The sequence below is a fragment of the Balaenoptera musculus genome, chromosome 3 (genome assembly GCF_009873245.2).
Source record: "Balaenoptera musculus isolate JJ_BM4_2016_0621 chromosome 3, mBalMus1.pri.v3, whole genome shotgun sequence".
Classification (NCBI taxonomy): Eukaryota; Metazoa; Chordata; class Mammalia; order Artiodactyla; family Balaenopteridae; genus Balaenoptera; species Balaenoptera musculus.
In genome coordinates this window covers 166,859,552-166,886,565 of record NC_045787.1, presented here as the reverse complement: position 1 = coordinate 166,886,565, position 27,014 = coordinate 166,859,552, and the positions used below count along the sequence as shown (strand labels likewise).

Sequence of the window (27,014 nt, the reverse complement as noted above, 5' to 3'; positions counted from 1 at the left end):
ACACCTCTGTCTGGTGTGATCACGTGGGGCCGGCCCCGAGCGAGGCAGGGTCTCTGTGGGCCTGAGTGTGATGGGGGGACTTCTCCGTGTGTGACTGGGTCAATGTGTGTGTCCCTGAGTGTGGAGGGGTCTCCTCCCAGGCCGGAGTATGACCGGGTCTCGCCATGGTGGAAGGTGGGCATGGGTCCTACTCGCCCCCCCTGGGCCCCGCCCCTACGCCCCTGCCCCTGCCCACCCCAGAGGAAGAACCGAGTCTTTCAAGTCGCCGTTACCAGGGCAACCGTTTTATGAGCATCCACATGGTGGGCACATGTGTGTGTCCTGCACCCCATGTGTCTGCACGCCCCCTCCCCCATGGCCCCCAGCCCAGCCGGGGAGGTGTGGGCAAGCAGAGACGGCCAAGGGGCAGCTGGTGACAGCTTAATGATGGCTGGCCGGGGTGGGGGTGGGCTCCTGGTCTGGCTACGTGTATGCAGGGGGGCTGTACTTCCCGGACCAGCCCAGCATGTACGTGTGCGCCCGAGTGTGCTAGCAGCAGGGTCTCCTCGACTCCTGTGCGTGTATGGCTGTGGGGTGGGCACCCGGCGCTCGGGGTTGAGTGTGAATGTCAGAGGGTTTTGTGTGAAAAGCGTGTGTGTGTGTGTGTAATGATCTGCCGAGTGTACACGTGTGCAGGAGCAATCCTACCCTGTCCCCTGGAGTCGCCCCTGGAGCTGCTCTGAGGGCCAGTGGGCTGCTAAGCGTGTGTCTGTGTCTCTACAGGGAACTCTGTGTGTGTGTGTGTGTGTGTGTGTGTGTGTGTGTGTGTGTAGGGATGGCGCTTTTCTCAGAAGGGTGTCCGGGTATGCGTGAGAACGAGGATGGTGCTGGGTGTGACCCTGCCTAGAACAAGGTTTGGGGGTCTGTGCGTGAATGGCCACCAGTGCCTCAGCCTTCCCTTCAGGCCAGGGTGTGCGTGTCACTGAGAGTGAGTCTTTAGCGTCACCAGTAGTGACAGACGCTTGGGCACTGCTCACCTCCAGCGGGCATGGTTACTCATACTTAACTCATCTGATCCTTACTGCAGCCCTAGTAAGATCTACTGCTAATACCCCCTGTTACAGATGGGGAAAACGAGGCACGGAAAGGCGAGCACGGACCCCTGTTCTTTCCATCCTGGACCGTGACGGGGCAGCCGCAGCGCCGCCGCTTTGACACACGCTCACCCTCATGCCTCCACTCACCCACCCACAAACTCACAATCGGGCTACACCCTGCTCGCACATCCAGCGCGACCCACACCCGCATGAGCCCGCTTACAGCCGGTGATGCTGCCTGAGTGTCCCCTGTCACCACGTACACTGCGTAGTAGTGCAAGTTGCACAGGCCGCTGGCGGGGGTGTGTGTGTTTTGGGGTGGGGGGGGTCTTAGGAAGACCTAATGCCCTTACAAACCCCCAGGCTGCTGGAATCAGAGGAATGCAGACGGCCTGAGTCAGAGTGAGGAGGCCCCAAGAAATCAGGCGGCGGGAGTGAGAGCCAGAGCTCCCGGCCCCAGGAACGCGGGCGGCGGCGGGGACCCTGCGGGCAGGAGCCTAAGTGCTGCGGGCCGAGGGCCGGGCTGCGCGGCCGGTGTTTCTCAGTAACTAGGCCGGGGCGGGGCGGGGCCATGGCGGGTCCAGCCCCGCCCACCTCGCCACAGTCCCGCCCCCGAGTCAGCTTGGGGGCCGCTAGGGGGCGCATTGGGAACGCGGAGCCGTCGGGGAGGGGGCGGGGTGGGTTTGGGCTCGCTGACGGGTCGGGGTTAGCCCTGGGTCTTGGTGCTCGGGAGAACGCCGTCGGGTGCCGGGGGTGGGAAAGGTATCCCCCCGCAGGATCTGGCTCGGACGCCAGACTAAGGAGAAATGCCACTTGATGAGGGGCGCTGTGGACAGCGGGCGTCGTCGTCAGTCTTAGGGTATCACTTGCTGTTTTAGGGGAAAACTTTGGGTCTCAGTTCTCTGGAATGACTTTCTTAGGAAGGGGCCTTCTTTTGCTTTCTGGAAAGAGGACCTGGGGAGGGACTAGGAGCCCCACAGTACTCAGTGGGGTGCGGGGAAATTGTGGGCCATGATTACCGCCGGCCAGGGGAGTGTTGTGGCTCTTAATTCCGCGAAGGGGGATCTGCGGAGGGGTCTTGAGAGGTCCCGGATTTACGGAAGATGCGCCGTTGGGGTTCTTGGAGCGGGGGTGGGAAACTTTTAATCTGGAGGGACTCTGTCCTGGGGGTTCCCCCGAGGGGATTCCCTGGTGAGGGGACTTCTTGGGGCCTTGTTTCCGGAAGGGGACCGGGCAGGACGGGGGGAGGGGTCTGGCAGTAAGATCAGGTTCTCAGCGGAGTGGGGGGACGCTAAAGGTCGAGGGACTGGTGTCAGGGGCGCTGTGGCTCTTACCTCTGGGAAGGGGCCCTCGGAGGGGGGCATTTTGGGGCCCTGGCTTTTCTAAAGGATCGCCGCCGGGGTCTCTGGGGCCGGGGGACAACGCCGTCTAGGGGGGTGCTGTGGCCCCGCACCCTTGCCACCTGCGCTCTTCAGGCACCCTCGGGGGGGGCGGGACGGGGCGGGGGCGGCTCCCTGTCCCAGGAAATCCGAGCCACCGCCCCTGGCCCCGCCCCTGGCCCCGCCCCCGGCCCCGCGCCGGCCGAGCTGTCCGCGGCGGGAGCGGCGGAGGCGGCGGGAGAGCGCGCCGTGGAGCCGCTCCGAGCGCCCGGGCCCCTAGCGCCGCCGCCCCGGAGCCCCGCGCCGCGCGCCGAGGCCGCCCGCGCCGTCCGTGCGCCCCTGCACCCCGCGCCCTCCGAGCCGCCGGCCGTCCAGGGCACCCCTTCAGCCCCAGCCTCCGCCGGGCAGGGATGGCCGCAGCCCGCGTCTGAGCGAGCCCGGGGGGGCCCCATGGGCCGGCTCGCGCCGCGCCCCCACCGTGGCCGCCCCCTCCGGCCCGGGGCCCCCCGGGCGCCGCGGGCCCAGGCGGCCCGGATGGCGGTCGCGGCGGCAGGGGCAGGGGCTGGGGCCGGCGCGGGCGGCAGGCGCGGCCGCCACTGACGGCTAGTCGGGCGCCCGGAGCAGGTAAGCAAGGGCAGACGGGGGGCCCGCTGGGTACCGGCGCGGGGGGAGGACCGGCCCCATGGACAGAGATTGGGAGGGCTTCCAGGGACTCCGGGTAGGTCGGTAGTTTCCCGCCTCTAGCCAAGAACCAGCGTGTGTATGAGGGTAGGGTCAAGGGGCGACAGGTCCGCGCGTGGCAGGGGCGCGGGGGCGGGAGGGCGATCTTAAGCTTCTCTCCAAGCCAGGGTCTGGCCAGGGGAGGGGGGGTTCCCTGTCCGACGAGGCGGGAGCGCTTCTGCCTTCTCGGACGCCCTTGGGAGCATCTGGAGAGGGGTGGAAGCGGGGGCAGCCGGAATCCCCTCCCCAGCCTCTAGGAGGGCGAGACCCAGACACCCCTTATGCCTTGTGGTCTACAAGGGGCCGCGGGGGGCATCCGGATCCCGCAGACCCTGGGCGGAGGGCTGCCGTCGCGGCCCAGCTGCACGCAGAAGTAAACATCTGTCAGTGGCGCGTTCCAGCCGCCTTCCCTGCGCGCCGCCGCCGCTGCCGCCGGGGACACGGTGTCCTCCGGTAAGGGCCTGGCTCTCTCAGCTCCTGGAGCCGCTTGTTTAGCCACAAGAGGGCGCGAAACCTTTGCGGGGGGCGGGGGGGGGGCCCTTAACGGCAAAGACCGGATTTGAAGGAGAGGAGGCTGTCTTCCTTCCTCGCTTTTTACAAAAGGCATCTCTTGCTCAGGATGGTCTCGGAATTCTCCCAGAAGGTGCGGTTTGTCAGTTCGCAGTCTTTAGGCCGAGGAGGCTGCAGACAGTGGGCAGATGCGGGCTGGGACTGGAGAGAGAAGTGGCCTCTCCCAGGGGTGGATGTCACCATGGTCCGCTCCCCAGGAAGTACCAGCATCCATATAGCATTGGGCCACTGGCCTGGCTCAGCGGGCCTGTGGTTACCTGCAAGGCTGGGCCACCAGCCCAGATTTGGGGAGCAGGACCAGGGGCCTAGGTGGGGGGCATGGAAGGCCAGACCCCTGACTTTCCTCACTCCTTTCTGCCCCGCCCCTCCCCCCCAACCCCCCCCACCCCCCGCATCCTTTTCTCTCTGTTCCATGACACTCTTTGTCTTTAAGAGCCCCGGGCTGAGGAAGCCCCAATGGGGCGTGACTGGTCTAGGCGGATGTCAGTGGGGGGAGACTCCCAGCTTTGCCAGCTTCTCCCCACCCCCAGCCCCTTGCCTTGGGCCCTTTGGACACCCCTCCCCACACCCTTCATTCTAGGACTGCTGAGGTTCGGTGTTCTGCAGCCACTCCCAGGCCTTACAGCCCACTCCCAGCGACCTGCAAAGAGCTAGTTCCAGGGGCGCAGGGAAGAAAACAAAACATGCCCCCCTGCAGCTGGGCACAGTGTCTGAAATTCCACCATCACTGCTTGTCCCGCAGGTTATAGGCCTCAGTTTTCAGGGGGGTGAGAAGAGGATATAGCTTTCAAGAGCCTGGAACAGGAGAGGGAACCAAACAGTTTGCAGCCAGGTACAAGGACACAATCAAGAGATTGTTTCCACCAATGTTTGTTGGACAGCGATGGTGTGCGTGACTCTGTTTGGTGTCAGGCTCCTGGGCCTTGTCCTTCCAGACTTGAATCCAGGGTGGAGCCCAGAGTGGGGAGCAAAGGCACTACCTCAGTGTAGGAGGGTCAGGGGAGACTTCCTGGAGGAGGGGCATTGTGGCTGGGGCTATGAAGGATGAGTAGGAGTTCTCTAAATGGGAAAGGCAAGGGCATTCCAGGTAGTGGGAACTGCATATGCAAAGATCTGGAGGCAGGAAATAGCATGGGTGGTTTTGGAAAATCCAGGGTGCCTGGGGTGACCGTGGGAGGGAGAGACTTTTCTGAAAGGTTGACAGAGGGAGAACTGGGCTGGGGCCTTCAAGGACGGATTCCTGGAGATGGGGGCTGGAAACACAGAGAGAGGAACGGGTCTTTAATGCATCTGGCATCCCTGGGCCCAGCTGTCTTTGCTGAGAGGCTGTAGGATTCCTCTGCAGATGCAATTTTCCTGGTCCCCCAAGGTGGGGCAGAGGGGTCTGGGGCTCAAGGCCCTCAAGGGGAGATAGGGTCTTCCCTCTGCCCTGTGAGCATCAACTGAGCAGGCGCCATGGGAGGGTGGTTCTCCCTATTTCGCAGCTGAGAAAACTGAGGCTGAGCGAGCTGGAGGGATCTTTCCTTATGCTCCATGTAATTAATTCCCAAGCCCTAAGCTACTGTGTGCCAAGCTGTATAGTAGGATGAAGCAGAGAACAAGACAGGCCCGGTGCCTGCTGCACTTGGCAGGGCAGGGGTGCGGGTTAGGGGGTGGATAGGAGGCTTTCAAACCAGCCAGCCAGCCTCCTGGACTTTCAGGGGAGGTAACGGCCGCAAAGTAAGCCTGAATGGGGCCTGGGACACTTTGGCGTGGGTGTTCAGGAGTGGAAAGATCTTCCCTTCAAATCCAAGTGAACTCAGGCTTTGGCTGGTCCTGGAAGAAATCCAGCAGGTGGATCTCACATCCCAGTTGAGGAAACCGAGGCCCAGAGAGGGGCCGTGCTGAAAGAGCTCAGTGTGTCAGGGACCCAAGGCAGAATTTGAACTTGGGGACATGGAAGAGGTGACTTAGGTCCCCTGGTTCCTAGGAAACCAGTGTGAGGGTTTGAGTTGCATCGGGGTCTGTGCCTTGGTTTCCCTTTCTGTCAGATGGTCAGCTTTGTGTGGTGTCCTCCTGGCCACTCCCGGAGGACCCACGTCCCTCGCACCACCCACCGGGCCCCATGCCAGCTGCTTAGCCGTGCCAGGCCTCATTAGGCTGATCCTGTTATTCCCCCCAAGGGAGGGCACCCTGCCCGCCCCAGATGCCTGCGAGGCCGGTCCCAGACCAGCCTGGCTAAGCCAGACCGGCCTGGTATTGTTGAGGTGGGAATTTTATGGGCCAGCTGCAGAGGGCCGGGCCAGAAACGGCGGGTCTGAAAAGCTGGTGGCCCCAACACATACACACACACGCACGCACGCGTGCGCGCGCTCCCCGGCCCAGGCTTCCCGAGAACACGCCCGAGTAGCGGCCGGTACAGGAAGAGGGCTCCAGGCACTGGTGGGGAATGGAGGGCTGACCCTGCGGGGCACAGGACACCCCCTTATCTTTCCTCATCTCCTGGCCATTTGCTCCGGTCACACCGGTCCCCTTGAAAAGCCATCATCCTGCCTCTGAGCCTTTGCTCGTGTGGTTCCCTCCACCTAGAGCACTCTTCCTAGATCTTCATGTGGGCTCAGCACAAATGCTGCCTCCTCTGGGAAGCCCTCCTTGACCACTCAGCTTAAAAGCAGCACCAGTCACTATCGCTTCACCTTGTTTTATTTGGGGGCTGTTGTTGCATTGTCAACCTCTAAATTACCTTGTTTCTTTTCTTTCTTTCTTTCTTTGGCTGCGTGGCTTGCGGGATCTTAGTTCCCCAACCAGGGATCGAACCTGGGGCCCCAGCAGTGGAAGCGCTGAGTCCTAACCACTGGACCACCAGGGAATTTCCTAAATTACCTTCTTTCTTTCTTTTTTTTTTATTATCCATCTCCCTGATTGGATGGTGAGCTTGGTGAAGATGGGGGCCCAGGTTGGCCTTGGTCATCCCGAGTTCCCTGGCTGGTGCAGCACACAGTAGGCACTCAATAAGTGTTGGGTGAATGTGTTGGGAGCAGAACCCAGCCTGGCACACTGGGCTTTCTGCCATGTGGGCCATCTGTTTACTTGCTAGTTCTGCTCTGCTGTGTGTCTTTGAGAAAACCTTTTACTTTCCTGGATCTCAGCCCTGCTGGCCTCCCAAGCAGCAAGACCCTGCTTCTCCCTTTCCCCCCAGCACCACCCTCGTTACTGGGGTTGTGGAGTCATTGAGAGAACAAGTTTAGAGTCAGACCCAGGTTCAACCGCAGCTCAGCCACTTAATTTCTGTGTGACCTTGAGTGAGTCACTCTACCTCTCCAAGCCTCAGTTTCCCCATGTGGTAAATGGGGCTAATAATAATAATAATAACATCTTTTCCAGGGACTGCGGGGAGAATCAAACATGTGGAAAGCGCTTAGCAGAGTGCTTGGCACTAAATAAATGGAATAGCCAACATTGCCAGGTGTTAGTGTTATTATTCTTGGTCTTGTTGTTGTTATTAGGGAGGCCATATGGTACAGTGGTCAAGAATGTGGAAGAGGGGGCATTGAGGCTGGGACTTTGAGGGATGAGTAGGAGTTTGCCCAACGACCTGAGTTCAAAACCCAGCTTGGCCATTTACGCTCCGTTGGACCCTGAGGAAGTCACTTCAGTCTTTTGGACCTCAGTTTTTCTGTCTACAAAATGGTGATAAAATGGTCCACACCTTTCTATGAGGCACTACATGTAAAGTGCTTAGAACAGCATCAATGGTGTTGTTTGCTAGTGTTAGTATTAGCTAATTTTTTTTACTACTATTATTAACACAAAGCAACCAACACAGTCTTCCCCAGAAATCACCCTCTCTGGATGTCCACCCCTCAGCCTCACTTTGGCAAAGACAGACCCAGAGCCCCTTAAGAGAAGCTCAGGACCCGTGACTTGATTCTCAGAGTAGCAGGGAGCCAGCGATGGTTCTAGCGATTGGGCAGCAGGCAGCTCCTGGGCTAGGGGGAAAGAAGGAGATGCTGGGCTCCCACCTCTGGGCAGGCCTGGAAGGTTCTGCTGGGGGTGTCTGTGCCTGCACCCTCCCATGAGGCCGCCCCACAGGCTGGCCCCCGCCCCCCGCAGATGTGACATCGGAACCAGCTGTGCTAGCCAGATGTTCCTGGTTTACCCCCAGATGTGTGTCGCCGGCTTGCGCCTGCCCCAGCCTCCCGGTTCCCACCATGGGGTGGGGCTGGGCCCTGGGCCCTCCAAGGGAGGGGGCACATTTTTGTGGGCTGTGGAATTTGTTTCTTGTTTTGCAGAACCATTGAATCTTGTCTTGAGAGAGGCGCAAGTCCCGCCCCTCATGGGGCCTCAGTTTCCCCATCAGTGGAACCCTAGGGAACCCCCAGGAGCCACCTGGGGGAAAGGAGATGAACAGGGCTGCCCTGGGAATGGGCCCAGCTGCCAGCCCCAGACCTGTAACACTGATGGAGGAAACGGAATTAAGGGCGTGCAAGCACGTGTCTGATGCTCGGGGCCCAGCTGCTGCAGGACATCGGCCAGGCCTGCAGGACTTCACTGAATGAAACGGCCCTCCAGATGAGCAAGGTGTCCTGTGCAGCCCCTTGTACAGATGGGGAACTGAGGCTCCGAGAGGGGGAGGAGCTTGCCCCCACGTTATCCAGCCAGGAAGAGGCAGATCGGGGTGCGAATTCAGCTGTCTGCACCCCACGTGCCACAGCATTCAGAAGTATCCTTCCTCAGGGCTGGCCCGCACGTGCAGGCCGCCCCCACAGCTGCCCATGTGGCTTCCCAGCCTGGCTCGCTCCGCCCATGGGCAGTGATGACAGCCCCACGAGCCACCCAGTCATTCCCACAGTTCTGGGCAGCCCGCCTCGGGCCCTTTCTGAAGTTGGGGAAACGGAGGTACGGGAGGACCAGAGACGTGTCTGGGAGTGAAGTGCAGAGGAAGAACGGTGCTCATGGAGGGAGGCACCACAGCTCCACCTGTCAACGGTGGATGGAATTATCAAAGCCCGCCCTTGCCTTCAGAGGACCCAGCCCAGGGTGCCCCTCCAGAAGCACCTCCACCGTCCAGCAAAGACAGACGTGGACGCAGACACTGTGCTGGAAGAGCTGGGCAAGAGGGAGGGAACTGCGGCTGGGAGGGGGCAAGATGGGGAGCAGGAATGGCTTCCTGGAAGAGGGGCTCTAAGAGCTGGGGCTTTGAAGGATGAGTAGGAGTTTGCCGGATGGAGCCAGGCCCCGATTCCAGGCCTCCCCAGACTAGAGAGATGAGTGGATGGAGAGAGGGTTCCCCTCCCCTCCTTCCTCTTCCTGGGAACAAGCATGAAGTAGTTTCCTCCCTGAGGTCAGGAGCTCTGCAGGACAAAGGCTGTTGACCCCGGGGACAGGTATGCCTGGTGGGTGTTCCCTGGGAAGCTCGATGGAAAGGTGGAGCCCTGGAACTTAGCTGGGACATCAAGATAATAAGCAGTGTTTTCTGGTACCATCAAGGAAGCTGCCAGAAACACCCACACACCCTCACCCTACTTCTCTGCTCTCAGAATAACTGGAGGTTTCCGCCTGGCTGTGTCTGTGGGCTACTCATCTCCCCTCTCTGAGCCTCAGTTTCTCCTCCTTCCTTGCCCCAGCCCTGGGCACTCTGTGGCCTCCAGCTAGAAGTGGAGGTCTATCCGAGATCCCTCTTGCTGCGGTTCAGACCGGCCTGGCCCCCAGGAAGGGAGGTGCCCCCTTCCCTGGGCAGTGAGGATTCTCCAGGGTCTGGACATTGTTGGGTTGGGAGGGGACCCTGGGCCAGGCCCTGTCTGGGCAGATGGGTGGCACCTGAAATGCCAGCAGGTGTGGGGCTGGGCCGGGTACCAGTGGCCCTTTCCCCTGGGTCACTCTGCCCCCCCCCACTTCCCTTCTTCCCACTTGCAGCCCGTGTCTGTGCTGCTCACTCTCCCCCCAGAATCTTTGCAGCCGAGGGCCCGCCAGCACTGGCGGCGTGTTCATGTGTGTGCCCCCCAGGTGTGTGTGCGGGTGGCTGGAATGCGGGATGCAGGTGATGATGGGCACGCCCGTGCATGCACAAGTTCAAGTTCAAGTGCTCACAGGAGGGCTTGGAGGAGGCATGTGTGTGGTGTGCCCATTCTCTGTGTCAGTGTGCAAGAGACAATGTATGTCTGAGTGTGAAGGTGCTTGAGTGTGTGTGAGTATCGAGGGTGTGCAGGAGCTCCCACGGCCATGAGAGAGTGTAAGGGGTGTGATTGGGGGAGCTCCTGAGTGCAAGTCAGAGGGCGTGTGTACACGTGTGCAAACGCTAGTGTGTGAGTGGTAGCGCTCGAGGGTGATCATGTTTGTGCATAAAATGCCCACGTGTGAGAGTGAAACATACTAGCATGTGAGTGTGGTGGTGTTCAGGTGTGTGAGTGTAATCCTGTTTGAGGGTGTGTGAGAACACTGAGTGTGTAAGCGCGATGGGATCTGAGTGTGCAAGAGCATGTTGGAATGTGTGAGCGGGGTAGTGTCCGAGGGTGTGTGTGCAACAGTGTTTGGGCACACGTGAGAGGGTGTGTGTGTGAGTGGGTCAGAGCATATGTGAGCATGGGAACGCTGGGTGTGAGGGTGAGCCCCCAAGTGTGCCGTGTGAGTGCCCGCCTCGCCTTGACACAAGCACACACATCGTGCACACCTGGTCCCCTCCCTGTGCCCTCCGCCACACCTGCTCCCTGTCAGGTCTGTGCCAGAGACAAACCAGTTGGGTGGCCCCCATACAGAAAGGCCCATTGTTAACAGACGCTTATCAGCTGCGCCTGCCGGGCCCCCTCCACCAGCGGCCCCCTGCTTTCCTGCCCCCCATCAAAGCTCTGGGGGGTCTGTGGCTCCAAGGGCTGCTGTGGCTGGGCTTTCTCAGGGCTGGAGACCCATCTACCCTCTCAGCCCCCTCTTTCAGGCCGGCGCTGTGCAGGGGGCCTTGTTCCAGTCTAACAGGGAAACCGAGGCACACCACTCCAAGACTTGGGTGTGAGGACAAGCAGGGTGGGGGTCCAGAGAGGGCTTTGCCCACCTGAGGTCTTGAGCCTGGGTGGGTTTCCCTGCCTGTCTCCCCTTCCCAGGTTGGGTGAGGCCACCAGAGTTCTAATCTCAGCTCTGTGACCCTGGGCAAGTCACTTCACCACTCTGGGTCTCAGTTTCCCCATCTGTAAAATGCGGACAAGGACTCTTGTGAGGTTGAAATGACTTAATAATATGCATTAAGTTTGTAGAATGGGATCTGGCATAAAGTAGGGGCTCATTAAGAGTAAACGCAGTGGGTTTGGGCACCTGACAAATGCAAGGGCTGACCTCAGCTTGCTGCACAACCTTGAGAATGAAATCTCCCCGCAGCCCACAGGCCGTGCATGACCTGTCCGCATCCCCTCCCTGCCCTCACCTCCTCCCGTGCTCACTCTGCTCCAGCCACATGGGGCTGCCGTGATGGTTCCTTCAACAAGCCAGGCATGGCCCTGTCCCAGGGCCTTTGCACTTGTGCTGTGTCCTCAGATCTCCAGGCTGGGACAGGGTTTGTCTACATGCTCCCATGTCGGGGAGCCCATTGTCCATCACCACCAACAACAGTAATAATAATGGCAGTATCAAATACCGCCAATAGTGTAAGGTCCTCGGAATAGCTCCACAGCATTTGCTCCCCCCATGTGGTGTATGTCGCATCAAAGAACCAGGGTGTGAATCCCAGATACTTTCGTAGCTGTGCCCTTGGCCAAGCCCCTCTCTCTGTTTCGTGCCTCAGTTTCCCCAGCTGTAAAATGGAGGTTATAATGCCTCCGTCGTGGTCTCAGCACCTGGTCTGGTACACAGCAGGCGCTTAATAGGTGTCCTTTGTTACTTACTGTCTGCATCCATGGGGCGGGGGAGAGACGGTTCCAGCCTTACTGCTCTTAACCACGCTCCACCCCACCCCCGCGCGCCAACACATACAAATCACATGCAAACGAGATGCAAATAGCACGCAAATAACTGCTCAGCGCAGCTCTGGCCAGCCTGCGCGGCCCGAAACACGCGCGTGGGGGCGCCCCGCATCCCGCGGCCGAGCCCAGGCGCTGACCGCCGTCCAGCCGGGCTTTCAGCTCTCTGTGTAAATGTTTACACCGGGCCGGCCGCCAGGCCCCGCGAGGGCCGACACCAGGCAGCCGGGCGGGGGAATGTAAACGCGGGCTGGAGGCTGCTCAGTGGCGGGGAGCTTCTCGGATAGGGTGGAGGTGTGGAGGTGCGCCTGGGTTATTAAACATCTACTGCGAGAATGACGCGACTAGGCAGCCAGAACACTGAGTAATCGGTGCCCTAATGGGGGACGCTTAGCGCATTGTGGGGGCCCAGAGAGTCCCCCTGCGCCGGCCTGGGGCTGGGGGGGAGGAGCAGTCAGGGAAGGCTTCCGGAGGGAGGCGCCGTCCAAGCTAAGACTGAAAATGGAATGGGAGGGAAACAGTGGAGAAGAGAATGTTCTGGATGGAAGAACCCGCTTGTGCAAAGGCCTGGAGGTGGGTCGAGGGCAGCTTTAGTCCTTTGCTGCCCACTTCTGGGCATCAGTTTGTCTGGAGGGGAAACCCAGGCTCAGAGAAGGTCAGGAAGTCACTCCCAGGACATCAACATGTCTCAACCCCAGGGTTCTGGCCTCCCGGACTGTATTCTAAGCACCACCTCTCCTCGCCACCCTTGTCCCACAGTGCCCCCTGCTGGGGATGTTCTCACCTCCGTCCACTCTTCCCCAAATTCACTGGGCTCCAGCCACCCCAGCCTCCTGGCTGGATTGGTCATCTGGGGTCACCGCCCAGGATCTTTGCACTGGCTGTTACCCCTGCCTAAGGTGCCGTTCTCTTCTGTCTGGCCAACTCCTACCTTTGTTCAGGTCTCAACTTTCCTCAATCCTCAGGAAAGCACTCTGGGACCCCCGAACGGGGGTGGTTCCCAGGTTACCCCTGGCACAGTGCCCACCCCATCCTTGGCAGCGTTCTTCACAACCTTGTTCAGTGGTTCCTTGATGAATCACTTCTATGTTATGATTGATCATTAAGCAGGAGTGGTTCAAAATCAGGGGCCCCACTGTATCTCCGGTGCCTGGTCCAGCACCCCGTGCCCGTTCATTTGTTGCCTGACAGACAGACGGAGGCCGTGTGGCTGACCATCCCGTGCACGCAGGCTGAGGATGCAGCGCTGGAAGGCGGCGGCCTTGGCCTCGGTGCTCTGCAGCTCCGTGCTCTCCATCTGGATGTGTCGGGAAGGCCTGCTCCTCAGCCACCGCCTCGGACCCGCGCTTGCCCCGCTGCGCCGGCTGCCTCGCACCCTGGACGCCCGAATTGCCCGCCTGGCCCAGTGTAAGCCCTCTCCCCTGTCTTGGGTCAGATACCCCCAACGTCGCAGCGGCCACAATGGTGGAATTTCACGCAGTGGGGCAGGGCCACAGAGGCTTATTTTAGATGGGGTGGAGGGAGGGTGCAAATCCCCACAACGGCCTGGCAGGGGTGTCGGAGGGGATGGCCGCTGGGAACTGGGGTCTCTCGGCTCAGCTGTCACAAGGAATTAGGCTCTAGCCCTGAGGGGCCAGGGGACCAGATGGAGATTAGACCTGGGTATTCGGCCTGGGCGGCCACTGCAGCGCAGCGGGGGGGTGGAGGGAGAGGGAGGCCGAACCCGAGGCCCTAGTGACCTGCCAGGGTGGACAGGGACCAAGGGTAGGGGGAGACAGAGAGACCCCTAGAAATAGGAAGAGTCCTAGAAATGGGAAGAGAAACAGAAACACAGAGGCACAGAAAGAGAGGGAGAAGGATGGGAGAGAACGACGTGGGAAGAAGCTGGGAGGTAGAAAAATGGAAACGCCCACCCCGGCGCGCGTGGCTGCCACGGCCCAGCTCCCCACTCGCCCCTGGCGCCTGCGCTCTGCAGGTTCTGTGGGGCCAGGGCGGTGCGTGGGCCTCGACTTCTTGTGCGCTCATCCACACGTGCACCCGCGCGGGCGGGGCGCGGGCGTGGCCCCCCGTGGGTAGGGGTTGCGTGCACGTCCGCACCCGCCCTGCCGGCCTACACAATCCTTCTTTCTTGTCCTCACAAAGGACAAGGGTGGCCTCAGGCGCGGGCTCCACGTCCGCCCCTGCCGCTCCCCCCTACAGGCGGCAAAGTCCTTCCCAGGACACTGAGTCCCAGAGACCCGGGGGGTGCCCCCCAAAGCTAGTGCCCCAGGGCCGGGGGGCAAAGCACCCGTGGTGGAATTCCAGGCACCCGGGAGGATCTCAGCCCATGGTTGGGTTCCGCCTGCCCGGCACCCTGTCCCCGGACCCAGCCCTACTAGGGGAAGGGGGTGGCTCCCGATCCCCCAAAGTCCCAATGTTCTAGGCCCTGGGACTAATGCGCTGATGGCGGAATTTCAGGCTTGGGCCAGGGGGGTGAGGACCTCATCTCTTTGTGTTCCAGACCCTGTGCACGTGGCCAGGCCTGCTGGAGGGAGGCAGGGACAGATAATATACTAGAAGATTATTCATTATTTACTGGAAATTCACATTTAACTGGGCATCTGGCATCTGTATCTTAACTGGCAATCCCCTGAATTAACTCTCTAGATACACACCTTTGGGGTGGGCACAATGAATGGTGGAATTTTAGGCATCAGAAGTGAGCCAGGTTCAACCTAACGCCAGAGCAAGCAGTGCCGGCCACCCTGCTCCTGCCCCTGGGCATCAAGAGCTCAGAAGATGCTGCTCGGTGCCCCCCCACCTTTCCACCCTCGCAGTCCCAGCCAAAGTGGGGACTCCGCAAGTCCCACTGAGCAAAACAAGGAAACTGGGCCACAGAACAGGGCCATCACCTGCCTGAAACTACAAGGCTGACAGTGGCAGAGCAAGGCTCCGAACCTGGGCTTGTCTGCTTTCTGAGACCCCCTGTGGAAACAGACACACGCCCAGGGTGACAGACAGCCCTTCCCCCTCGGACCTCCCAGGAAGCTATTTCTTTTGACAGCCAGGTGCGCCAGCCTCGGGGGCAGGTGCGGGCTAAACTCAGGATTTCCTCTCCCAAGCGCAAGTGTGACTGCCGCCTGCTCAGGGGCTGGGAGCCCCCCTGCCTGCAGACCCACTGTCAACACTGCCTGCCACTGCAACGTCTGCACTTATCTCCTGGGGCTGAGGAGTACTGGGGCAGGGGCAGCCGCTTGGGAAATAAATGTAGACTGTGGGGCTCTGGGAATCTATGGCTCCGGGCACGAGCAGCTGTGGGAGAAGAGGGCTGGACTTGGGCCAAACCTGGGCACACGATGGAAGCAAAACTGCTGTTTGGGCTTCTCTCTCCCTGCCACTTGCACCTGCCTTGGGCACGTCTTTTCCCCTTTGGATGCCCAGTTTCCTCACCTGTAACATGGGGGTGGCCCAGCATAGGGGTGGGGGCAGCTGGGGCCGAGTAGGAACAGGGATTTGGATCACCACACTCCCTGCTGAGCCCTCCCTTTTCTTCAATGAGGTGAGAGCAGCTCAGTGAAAAGGGGCAAAATCCCCAGTGCTGCTCTGCATACGGATGGGGGTCCACAGAGAGTGCTGGGGGCGGGGGGTGTCCAAAGGGAGACAGACACTCGAGTCAGCTCAGCTCAAGGTGGCGCAGGCTGGAATGTGGTACAGTATGTGCCAGGTTCTGAGCAGTCCATCGTAGGTGTAGGGTCCAGAGAAGGGTGTCAGTAGCCCTGGGGACCCAGCGTGCGGGTGTGGATATGCACCCCCCCACACCGCCCAGAGAGGGTGCATGAGCGGGAATCCGGGAGCAAGATAAGTGGGCGGGAGAGGGTGCACTAGCACCTCTGAGTCTCCACAAGGGTCCTTTTTCGCAGGGAACAGCGAGGGTAGGGGTCTTCTTGCCACCCACCCACCCACTGATTCCTACCCCATTCTCTCCATCCCCTCGCAGACCGTGCACTGCTGCAAGGCGCCCCGGACGCGGTGGAGCTTCGCGAACTGACACCCTGGGCCGGGAGGTCCCCGGGTCCGCGCCGTCGGGCGGGGCCCCGGCGGCGGCGCGCGCGTGCGCGGTCGGGGACCCGGCCGTGCGGGCTGCGGGAGCTCGAGGTGCGCGTGAGCGAGCTGGGCCTGGGCTACGCGTCGGACGAGACGGTGCTGTTCCGCTACTGCGCAGGCGCGTGCGAGGCGGCCGCGCGCGTCTACGACCTGGGGCTGCGGCGCCTGCGCCAGCGGCGGCGAGTGCGGCGAGAGCGGGTGCGGGCGCAGCCCTGCTGCCGCCCGACGGCCTACGAGGACGAGGTGTCCTTCCTGGACACGCACAGTCGCTACCACACGGTCCACGAGCTGTCGGCGCGCGAGTGCGCCTGCGTGTGACCCTACCTCACCGGGCCCGGCGAGACGGCGGCCACACCCCCCCGCCCCGACGGCACCCACCGTCCCGCCTGGCAAGCCCCGCGACAGACTGCCCATGCGCAGAAAATGCCGTCGAGGGCTCAGGACTCTCGCGATAACTGTACCAAGATAAAGTGTGGAAAATCGAGCCCGGGTTGTGATTCCGCGCTCGCGGGGTGCCCACATCTTGGAGGGGCAAGAGGGCGTACGGGGAGGAGGCGCCATCTCCATTGGGAAAAGGGGGACGGGTGCGGGTACCACCTGCAGGATCGTGGGAGGATCCCATTTGCTTTGGGGGAAAAGGAAAGTAGATGCAAAGAGGGTCTTGTTTCCGGGGTACAAAAAGCAAAGTGGGGTGAATGGGGGGATGTCGGCAGAGACCTTCTTTCCCACCTCTCTACAGGTCCCCGTGCCCCTTCCCTCCCCGCCTCCCCGCAAGGTGTCCTTCTGGGGAGGGAAGGTGTAACTACAGTGCAGATGAGAAGACTGAGGTCCAGGTGGACCAGGTCTCCCTCACCCAACAGGCCTCCTCGGGCCTGGTCAGCCCTCACCAGGGTGAACTCGGAGCCACTATCTCCTTTCACTAGCTAAAAATAAAGCTCGCTGCCCATCTCCCTGCGGGGATAGGTCTGGGGCGGGCGCCAACCCCATCGAGCCCGAAACCGGCGCCCGCTGCGGCAGAGCCGGGTCCCCAGGGACCTAGGTCCTGGGGCCATAAAAGCTCTGGCGGAAGCCCGAGGGAGAATTTACGACAAGCCCCTGTGGAGGATGGAAAAAGCGCGGTGCGGTGTTTAGATTTGCCCGTGGTGTCACCTTGATGCTTGGCAAGCCCAGGACTGCGCCGGGGTGTTGGGTTCCCAGCTGGCGGGGAGGGGTCGGCAGGTCCCACGGGCTGAGGAGGGGCGGGGAACGGAGTGGGTGCTCCCAGCACGGAGCTGGCACCCGGGAGACCAGATGGCGTGGACCCCTCCCCTTCTTCCCCTCAGACTGGGGGTGGGGGGTCTCGAAGGCGCAACTTCCCCTTCCCACACAGCTTTCCCGATCGAGAGCATGGTCGTCTTTCCTCTTCCCTCCCCCCACCCCAGACCAGGGCTCTCAGAGAACAGCCCCTTCCCTTCTTTACTGTTGTGTCTCCTAGACTGGCCCCCTCCCCCCTTTTCCCACACATCTGCGCTCCGGCCTTCCCAGACCCAACCCCCATCCTGAATCAGAAGCTGCCCCCAGGGAGTCTCACCCAGCCAGGCAGGAACACCCCCAGCTCCCTGCTCCCCAGCACCCGCCCCGCCCCCAGGCTGCAGCTGGAAACACTGGAGTCAGCTAACAGGGAGGACTTCCAGGGAGCTCCGAGAGCAGGGCTTGGAGGCCAGGTCCCAGACCGTGGGTGGCCTGCTTGGAAGGCAGTTTCAGAGCAGGCTGGCTGGCTGGGGCCCCCACCCACCCCCGCAATCTTCTGACTCTGAGGTTTGGGGTGGTGGATTCCTACACTGTTTGGGCTGACTCAGCCCAGCCATGGCAGAGAGGCCAGAGTTCCCAGACGCTGGGGAAGCTGAGCCTCAGTTTCCCCATCCTAGAAGGCCCTGAGCCTCAGAGAGGGAAGTTGCTCAGCCCAGGACACACAGCAGGAAAATTGGCCTTGGAGCCCGGGTCTGTGGTCCCTGAAGCTTGGCTGCCTTGGTGTGCGTGTGAGTGTGTGTGTGTGTGCACGCGTGCGCACCCTCCTGGGACCTCGGCCTTCCCATCTCCCACCCAGATCCAACCACAGGGCACTGGCCCAGCCCACCAGAGAATTGGAAAGTAAACAGAGCTGCCCCCGCAGACCCCAAGGCTGGGGTTCTCAGCAGTGCGCGCCACACACACACACACACACACACACATTCACACAGGGCACAGAGACTGCCACCCACACGGGGCTTAGGATCACACGCAGACCCACGGTCCACATGCTTACACGCTCAGTGGTCAAGCACACTCAGAGAGGGGCGTCCTCAAGGTCACCTGCAAGAACACAGGGGCCGCCTGTTCAGTCACACGCGGCCACGCCCACCCGCACTCCAAGCCCCACGTGATCGTCCCCCGTCACACCCGCTCTCACAGTCACACGCGCCGCGTCACACCCTCTCCCCTTGCCCTCCTTTGGGGGCAGTTCCTGCCCCTCCTCTATCCTTGCACTGGGTGTAGAACGTCCCCTTGTCCCAGCCCTGCCCCACGTGGACCCCCAGACAGCCCTGCCCCCAGTCCCACCCACTCTGCACCCGGTCTCCTGGGCACTGTAAGCTGTCGAGCAGCATTTCTGGCCCCCTCCCACTAGATGCTATCAGCCCACCCCCAGGTTGTGACAACCACAGATGTCCCCAGACACTCCAAGCGTCCCCTGGGAGCAGAATCGTCCTGGAGTGAGAACCGCTGATCTGGAGTAAGGGAGGACACACCAGTTTTCCTCAGAGCATTCCCATCTGGAAAATGGTGTCAGTATTACCCAACCTGCATACCCCCAAGGCGGTTCATTGACAAAGCAGCAGTACTCACAAGCCAACCCACCAGAGCCATCACCAGTGGGCGGGACACCAAGGCTAGTTCCCCAGGGGGTGGGTGTCTTGGTGGGCGCCCAGCAGCCACAGCCCCTGGTAGGTGACCCCCCCCGCCCCCAGCAGGTGAAGCTCCTAGCAAGCGAGGTCCCACGGAAGCAACATTCCTGGCAGCAGAGGTGCCCAGTAGGGGAAGCCCCAGGTAAGGGAGCGCTCCAGCCACCAAGGTCCCCAGATGCCCAGCAGCCCAGGCCCCAGGCTGGCTGGCTCACGTGAACCAAGACGTGATACTGGGCACCGTCTGGTAGTTGGGATCCTGCTGCAGCCGCCAGCAGGCCTTACAGAACATCAAGCCCCAGCTGAAGGATCTGGGCCGCAGCGTCTCCCGCCAGCGGAAGCAGCTCGGGTAGCGGGTGTGGTCCTTGACCAGCGCCAGCAGATACTGGGCCAAGTCCTTGGGGCTCTGAAAGTCTTCGACGTGGGTAAAGGCTTCGGGTGGCAGGAACTGTTCATAGTTCCTCCTGCTGGGGCCCAGCACCACTGGCACGGCCCAGGCCTGCAGGGCGTTCTTCCACAGCTTCTCCGTGATAATAGTCAGGGTGCAAGGAGTTCTCGAAAGCCAGGTAAAACTTGTACTGGGACAGCCTCTCGGTCATGACCTCCTGGGGCAGCGGCACATGGGAGCGTCCATACACATCCATTTGGAGGTGAGGCTGCAGCTTCTGATAGTACTGCACCCTGACCGAGTCCGCCCTCCCGTTGGACACCACCCAGGCCACCAGCTTGGTCTTGGCCGAGACGTTCATCATTGTGTCCACAGGCTGGCCAGGCCATGGCTCGAGCTAGCCGTACGGCATGAAGATATCTGAGTCCTGGCGGTAGGACACTGAGGATGAAGTATCCGTCCAGGGCCTTCAGTTTGGGGCAGTTGCTGGGCAATTCCATGCTGAACCAGACCCAGCGCTGGCTGGGGGGCCGCAGGTAAGGCGTGAGCTGTGCCTTGGGCCTGGAGCTGACCTATCGGTGATGCACAAGGACCGCATCCGCCCGAGGGTACTCTCTGCGGTTGACGGTCAGGTGGCAGTCGGCTGTGCCGGGCCATATCTCCGAGCAGCGGGACAGAGCCACCGGGGTGTTGAATGGCCACGTCCACAGCAGGAGATGCAGAGGCGGGTGGGTGGAGGGCCCCGCAGTGGCCTGGGAGGGGGCCCCCAATTTGGGGACCCCCGTGGGCTTGTCTCGGGACACACGCAGGTAGGAGAAGAAGCACAGAGCCAAAAGCAGCTGCAGCAACAGCCCGGGGAGACAGTGGTGCCAGAAACATTTTATCTTGGCCCAGCCGGGTGGATCCATGGGTCAGAGGAGCTGGGAGGAGGGGACAGTGAACACAGCATCACTGATAACAAAAATAATAACACATGCCTAGCGGGCAGATGCAGGTTACCCAAGTTCATCTTTACGAGTCCTGAGGTAGGAGGCACTGTTCTTATTCCTATTTTACAGACGAGAAAACTGAGGCCAAGGACTCAGTGCGAGAAAACGGCAGAGCTGGAATTCCAACGAAAAGCATCCAGCTTCAGAGTCCACTTATTCCTACCCACTAGGCCACGTGATCTCTGGACCTGGGATAGGTTCCGACGGCTCTCGGGTCCCACCTTGACCTCGACCCTGCCCTTTCCCAGCTTTCCTAGAGTCTTCCCCAACCTAGGGGGAAGACAGAGCTGGTTACAAGGTGCTCCCCAGTGCCCTGGAGCTGAGGCTTGGAGCCAGGGCTCTGTCTGGGAGGGGTACAATGTGATTACGTTGGAAGGTTATCTGAGGGCTCACCAGGTAGTGTAGGAGTTGGGGGAAAGGGCATTCCTGGTGGACGAAACAGCCAACGCAAAGGTCCGGAGGTGACGGAGAGCCTGACAAGTTTATGGGGCGAGCACAGGAAGTGCTCAGGGAATAAGCGTTTAAAGATGGCCCCCCTGGTCCCGCACTGGGGGATCCTGGGCGGCCGCTTGGCCTGGCCGATGTCTTTCCACTCCCCGGTCCTTTCCGTCCCTGCAGGAGGTCACAAAGTCCTCCCAGACTCCAAAGCCCAACCACCGGAGCGGAATCTAGGATTTCGGCCCTGCCCCTCTCCACTTCCTGCGGCCCTGGAGCCACCCATTTTACAGATAAGAAAACGGAGGTTCTGAGCGATAGGTATGTCTCTTGCCCAAATACACACAGCTAGAGCCCTTATGATCCAGAATCCAAACTCTCTCCTTTTAATGTAATTCCAGACTCCTCTCCCTGTTTGCAGGTGGAGCTCTGATCTACAGCCTGGCACTGTCCACTAGAACTTTCTGCTATCGTGGAAATGTTCTATATCTGCACCAATATCTGCACCATCGGGTGCACCCCTATGGCTCTTGAGTCCTTGAAATGCAGCTGTTGTGTTGGACAGAGTTTTTAATGCTAAATTAAATTTAAAAAACGTTCTCTCTTCTGTAAATCGAAGACAACTTCAAGATAAAAAGTAAAGGCAAAGCCAAAAACAGCCTCTGATAGCCAATTCAATGATTGGAAAACTTGACAGTACATTTGGGACCTCCTGGAAGGGCAAATCTGCTCCAACGAGACATTTTTATGGAGTCTAATTACAGATCAAGGATCTACGACGAAAACTGAGTGTCCGAATTAGGTGTGCTGGGGGCGTAAAATACACCCTGGTTTCTAAGACTTAGGATGAGAACGAGACAGTAAAATTATCTCAATACTTCCTCTGTTCATTACACATTTAAATAATACTAGTTTGGACCTGTTGGGTTAAAGAAAGCATATTATTAAAATTAATTTCACCTGTGTCTTTTACATTTTTAAAGTCGTGGCTACTAGAAAAATATTAATTACACATGGGCTTGTGTTCTGTTTCTACTGCACAGCATGTGCTGCTCTAGAATTTCTAAGAAAGGGAAATGAGGGATAATGACTCATTATTTGAAATGCACTCACCCTCTGGCCAGAGGGATTGGTGCAAATGCCCATAGACATGCCAACAAAACAAGGGTGTTTTGGATAAGCTACCTATCCATCGATGTGGGACTGGTCGAATTAGGGTCCCTTCTGACAATGGAATACTATGCAGTTGTGAAAAATGAATAAAGCCTGGTTTTGGTATTAGGGTATCTTTGTCTGAAAAAACTTAAAATGGAACTACCATATGATCCAGCAATCCCACTCCTGGGCATATATCAGGAGAAAACCATAATCCGAAAAGATACACTCACCCCAGTGTTCATTGCAGTACTATTTACAATAGCCAAGACATGGAACCAACCTAAATATCCATTCACAGAGGAATGGATGAAGAAGATGTGGTACATATATACAATGGAATATTACCCAGCCATACAAAAGAATGAAATAATGTCATTTGCAGCAACATGGATGGACCTAGAGATTACCATACTAAGTGAAGTAAGTCAGAAAGAGAAAGACAAATATCATGTGATATCACTCATATGTGGAATCTAATTAAAAATGATACAGATGAACATATTTACAAAATAGAAATAGACTTACAGATACTAAAAACAAACTTCTGGTTACCAAAGGGGAAACATGGTGGGGAGGGATAAATCAGGAGCTTGGGATGAACATACACACACTACTATATATGAGATAGATAACAAACAAGGACCTACTGTATAGCACAGGGAACTCTACTCAATATTCTGTGATAACCTATATGAGAGAAGAATCTGAAAAAGAATGAATATAGGTCTATGTATAACTGAATCACTTTGCTGTACACCTGAAACTAACACAACTTTGTAAATCAACTATACTCCAATAAAATTAACATAAAATTTTAAAAAATGAATAAAGCCACTGTATTGGCACAGCTCTGCAGGGTGGATCCAGGTTTTCTGGAAGCTGAACTTCCATATTTTGGGAGCCTCTCTAAGAAACGGCAAACAAAATTGAGTCCAGACTTAGATACAGAAAGTAATGTTTATTTAGGGGTCCCTGAAGCTTAAGCTTCATCCACTTCATGGTAAATCCATGTCTGCCTGATACAAAACAGGTTCCAGAATTAAGTAGCTGGGTCTAAATCTGCACCATCCAATATGGGCGCCACTAGCCCCAAGTGGCTAATGCAACAGAGGAACGGAAATTGTGAATGTCAGTAAATTTCAAATGTAAATTTAAAAACTGAACAACGTAAAACAAATTTTTTTTTTTATTAAACACTACCCCTTTCACTCCAGCCGTTGAAAATTTAGCATCCAAATAGAAACGGGCTTAAAGTGTAAAATACACGCCAGATTGCCAAGATTTCATATGAAAGAAAGAATGTAAAATATCCTATGTTAAATATCTCATTAGTAATTTTCTATGTTGATTACACATTGAGATAACGCTTTGGATGTATGGGGTGAAATAAGATATAGCATTAAAATTAATTTTACTGGTACCTTTCTATTCTTTTTAATGTGTCTGGTAAAAAGGTGAAAATTACGTATGTGGCAGAAATCAGTTTGGCGGCTCCTCAGAAAGCTAAACACATAATTCCATATCACCCAGCAATTCCACTCCTAGATATCTACCCAAAGGAACTGAAAAGCAGGGACTCTAAGAGACATTTGTATATCCATGCTCATAGAAACGTGATTCACAATAGCCAAAAGTTGGAAACAACCCAGATGTCCATCAAAGGATGAGTGTATAAACAAATGTGGTCCATCCATATACTGGAACATTATTCAGCCTTAAGAAGGAAAGAGAGTCTGACACACGCTATACCATGGATGAACCTTGAGGACATGATGCTCATTGAAATAAGCCAGATGCAAAAGGACACATATTATATGATCCTGCTTCTATGAAATATCTAGAATAGGTAAATTCATAGAGACAGACAGTAGATTAGCGGTTACCAGGGGCTGGGAGGGTTGGAAGGAGAATGATGAGTTTTTGCTTACTGGATATAAAGTTTCTGTTTGGGGTGATGAAAAAGTTTTGGAAATATTGGCGGTGGTTGCACACCATTGGGAATATACTTAATGCTACTGAACTGCACCCTTAAAAATGGTTAAAATGTCAAATTTTAGGTCTCATATATTCTGCCACATTTTAAAAAATAATGTGGGACTTCCCTGGCAGTCCAGTGGTTAAGACTCCACGCCCCCGGCGCAGGTTCAATCCCTGGTTGGGGAACTAAGCTCCTGCATGCTGCACGGCGTGGCCAAAAAATAAAATTAAAAAATAAAAAATAGGGGCTTCCCTGGTGGCGCAGTGGTTAAGCATCCGCCTGCCAATGCAGGGGACACGGGTTCGAGCCCTGGTCTGGGAAGATCCCGCATGCCGCAGGGCAACTAAGTCCGCATGCCACAACTACTGAGCCTGCGCTCTAGAGCCCGCAAGCCACAGCTACCGAACCCGTGCGCCACAACTACTGAAGCCCCCGCGCCTAGAGCCCGTGCTCCGCAACAAGGGAAGCCACTTCAATGAGAAGCCCACGCACCTCAACGAGGAGTAGCCCCGGCTCGCCGCAACTAGAGAAAGCCTGTGCGCAGCAACGAAGACCCAACAGAGCCAAAAATAAATAAATTTTAAAATAAATAAATAAAAATAAAAAGACCCTGATGGCTGGCGGGCTCCTTCTACTGGGCAGAGCTGGCGTAACCCTCCGAATGCGGAAGGGAGAAGCTGGCAGTTGGCCTTGTGTGATGAAAAGGGAGCGCGATTTGGAATTACACGTTCACGCCAAAGTTTCTGGAAAGAGACCCAAAAGACAGGCCTTTGGGAAGACAGCCCCAAGCAGGAGTGGGATGGAGGCTGAACTCTGACCACAAGCTACTTTGCGCCGCCAGGGTTTTTGGCCGTGCACAGAAGGTTAATATGCGGAAATGTACTTAAGATGGATACAGTTTGTTTGTCCTGGGTTTATGGTAGCTCCTCCTAGGAGGCATGGAGGCCCTTGGCAGGGACCTTGAGGAGCATGGATCTAGGAACGGGGCTGTGGGAGGCTGGGGGCTGAGATCCCACCCAAGTGGAACCAGAGATTTTTTTTTCCTAGAAAGGAACTAAAAAATGCCATGATGCTGGGACACCGCAAAGATCAGAAAAACAAAACAAAACAAAATCCCCCCCACTCCCCTGCATCTCAGGTCCTCTTCCCACAGGACAGAGTGGGAGGGAGGAAGGGCTCTGTGCTGCTGATGGGGGCCAGGAAGCAGCGGGGGTTCTAATCCACAGCTTTGCCAGAGAGAGACAGACAGACAGGGAGAGAAATGCTGCTCCTCCTGGTTTGGCAAATCAATCGGAACTTCCCACACCTGCTACACCTCTGGCGCACCTGGTACCCAGAAAGACCCCGGGGAGAGCAGCCTGAAGGCCCTTCCCAGGGGGCAACGATGCCTCCTGGGAGAGGGGACATTTTCCCCGGGAGGCCTTACCTGGCTGGACAGCGTGCAGGACGGCAAGCAGCTGACCAGGAAGTCTAGGGCCGAGTCACAGCTTGTCACCCAGGGTGTGGATGAGGCAACACCAGGGAGGAGAAGGAAATGGACTTATTTATAGACGCAGCACAGCTCAGCCCAACACCACCGCAACTGCCATCAGATGACACAGGGTGTCCTGTCCCATGAGCTGGGTCATCATCTAAAAGCAAAGGTGGGACTCTGCTAATCTCCACCATAAGACCTGATGAGGGAGGGGGTGGAGGAAGTTGGGGACTAGAGTCACCACTCTGGCCTCCCCTGCAGCCTCGAAGCACACATGGCTTTGGGCGTAAAGTTGACCCATCCATAAAGGGAAAAGGGCTGACCCAAACCACTGGTTCTCAAAGTGGTTTCCGTGGGGGCACCAGGGTTCCGTGGAGGATGGGGAGGGGCAGGTGAGCAGAATTTCAAGCTTCTCACTTTCCCTTCCAGCAGATCCCACCCCCTTCTTCCGTCTCAGTCAGCAAATGTTTCTTGTGTACCTGCTACATGTTGGGCCCCAGGGATGTTGCAAGAAGCAAGTGGGTGAGACAGATAACCCATAAGGAAACTTGTAAACAAACATAAATTATAAATTGCAAAAAAGGAGGCTGTGGCCTGGTCTGGACTTCCTGGATGTGTGAGCTGAGAGCTAAAGCCCCGAAAGAATTCTCTAAGTAAAAAGGAGGATGCAAGGGCTTCCCTGGTGGCGCAGTGGTTGAGAATCTGCCTGCCAATGCAGGGGACACGGGTTCGAGCCCTGGTCTGGAAAGATCCCACATGCCGCGGAGCAACTAGGCCCGTGAGCCACAATTACTGAGCCTGCGCGTCTGGAGCCTGTGCTCCGCAACAAGAGAGGCCGCGATAGTGAGAGGCCCACGCACCACGATGAAGAGTGGCCCCCGCTCGCCACAACTAAAGAAAGCCCTCGCACAGAAACGAAGACCCAACACAGCCAAAAATAAATAAATAAATAGCGTTCCCTTTAAAGAAAAAATCTGACACGGGATTTCCCTGGCGTTCCAGTGGTTAAGACTCCGCGCTTCCAACGCAGGGGGTGCAGGTGCGATCCCTGGTTGGGGAACTAAGATCCCACATGCCACAGGGCGCAGCCAAAACAACAACAACAACAACAACCTAAGATATGTGCCTTTTACAATGTCTAAGTTATAGCAATAAAGCATTAAAAAGAAAAATCTGACTCCATTTTAGTTCTGACCTTTTACTTTAACTCTGTGCTCCTGTTGTCTGTGCTTAGACATACTGACTCCACCTTTTGTAAAAGGATGTTGCCTATAGCTTGAAATATACAGAATAGCCTGACCATGACCTGACCTGACAGAGAATAACATTTGTTTTCTTGGAGGTTTACAGGAACATCGTGACCCGACCTTGACCTGACCTACGTGGACAGATGCAAGGACAAAGGATCTGGCACCAGGCCCCTCCCTCACCTGGCCTTTAGAAGTGCTTTGCTGAAACGCTTCAAGGAGTCTGGGCTTTTTAAGGCACGGGCCACCTGTCTCTTTGCATGGCCCTGCGATAAACATTTCTCTGCTCCAAACTCCAACGTTTCGGTACTGTTTGGCCTCACTGTGCCTTGGGCACGTGGACTTACATTGGGTGGTAACACATTTACAGAGGAGCCTTACCCAAAGCTGCTCATGGCTAGCTCCTGACAGGCAGAATTATCTGGTGAGTTATTAAAATATAACTCATGAAGGTCACTGTGTCCTCAGCCCAAGGCCAAACCTTGATGGGCAAGCCTTCAGCCTTCGCACAGCCACCCTGCCGATATGGAACCTGAGGTCCAGAGATGGTCACTCAGAATCTCAAGGGCACAGCGGGGTCTCCAGCTACACAAGCTGCTCTGCCAGGGACACTCTTTGCCCGTTCCCCCCACCGCCGTCCCCCCCCCCCCCACCGCCACCGTGTTAATCCCTAGTCA

General features: G+C 57.5%; 1 protein-coding gene, 1 non-coding gene and 1 pseudogene across 4 annotated transcripts; 1 reads left to right on the top strand and 2 right to left on the bottom strand.

The window, feature by feature from the left end:
• Positions 1–2,960: 2,960 nt before the first annotated feature.
• NRTN (neurturin) lies at positions 2,961–16,234 on the top strand. Of its 3 annotated transcripts, XM_036849025.1 has the most exons (4): positions 2,961–3,079; positions 3,476–3,628; positions 12,859–13,074; positions 15,644–16,234. In XM_036849025.1, exons 3-4 carry the CDS (start codon positions 12,906–12,908, stop codon positions 16,066–16,068), a joined length of 594 nt encoding a protein of 197 aa, XP_036704920.1. In that variant the 5' UTR covers positions 2,961–3,079; positions 3,476–3,628; positions 12,859–12,905; the 3' UTR covers positions 16,069–16,234. The 3 variants fall into 3 exon arrangements, with proteins under 3 accessions (XP_036704920.1, XP_036704921.1, XP_036704919.1); XM_036849026.1 differs by lacking the exon at positions 3,476–3,628 and having other exon boundaries at positions 2,993–3,079; positions 12,899–13,074; XM_036849024.1 differs by lacking the exon at positions 3,476–3,628 and having other exon boundaries at positions 2,998–3,079.
• TRNAG-UCC lies at positions 6,521–6,593 on the bottom strand. Its single transcript has one exon. It is a non-coding gene; the product is annotated as a tRNA-Gly (tRNA).
• A 2,282-nt stretch (positions 16,235–18,516) lies between the features above and the next one.
• LOC118893449 lies at positions 18,517–25,129 on the bottom strand (annotated as a pseudogene).
• Positions 25,130–27,014: the final 1,885 nt, after the last annotated feature.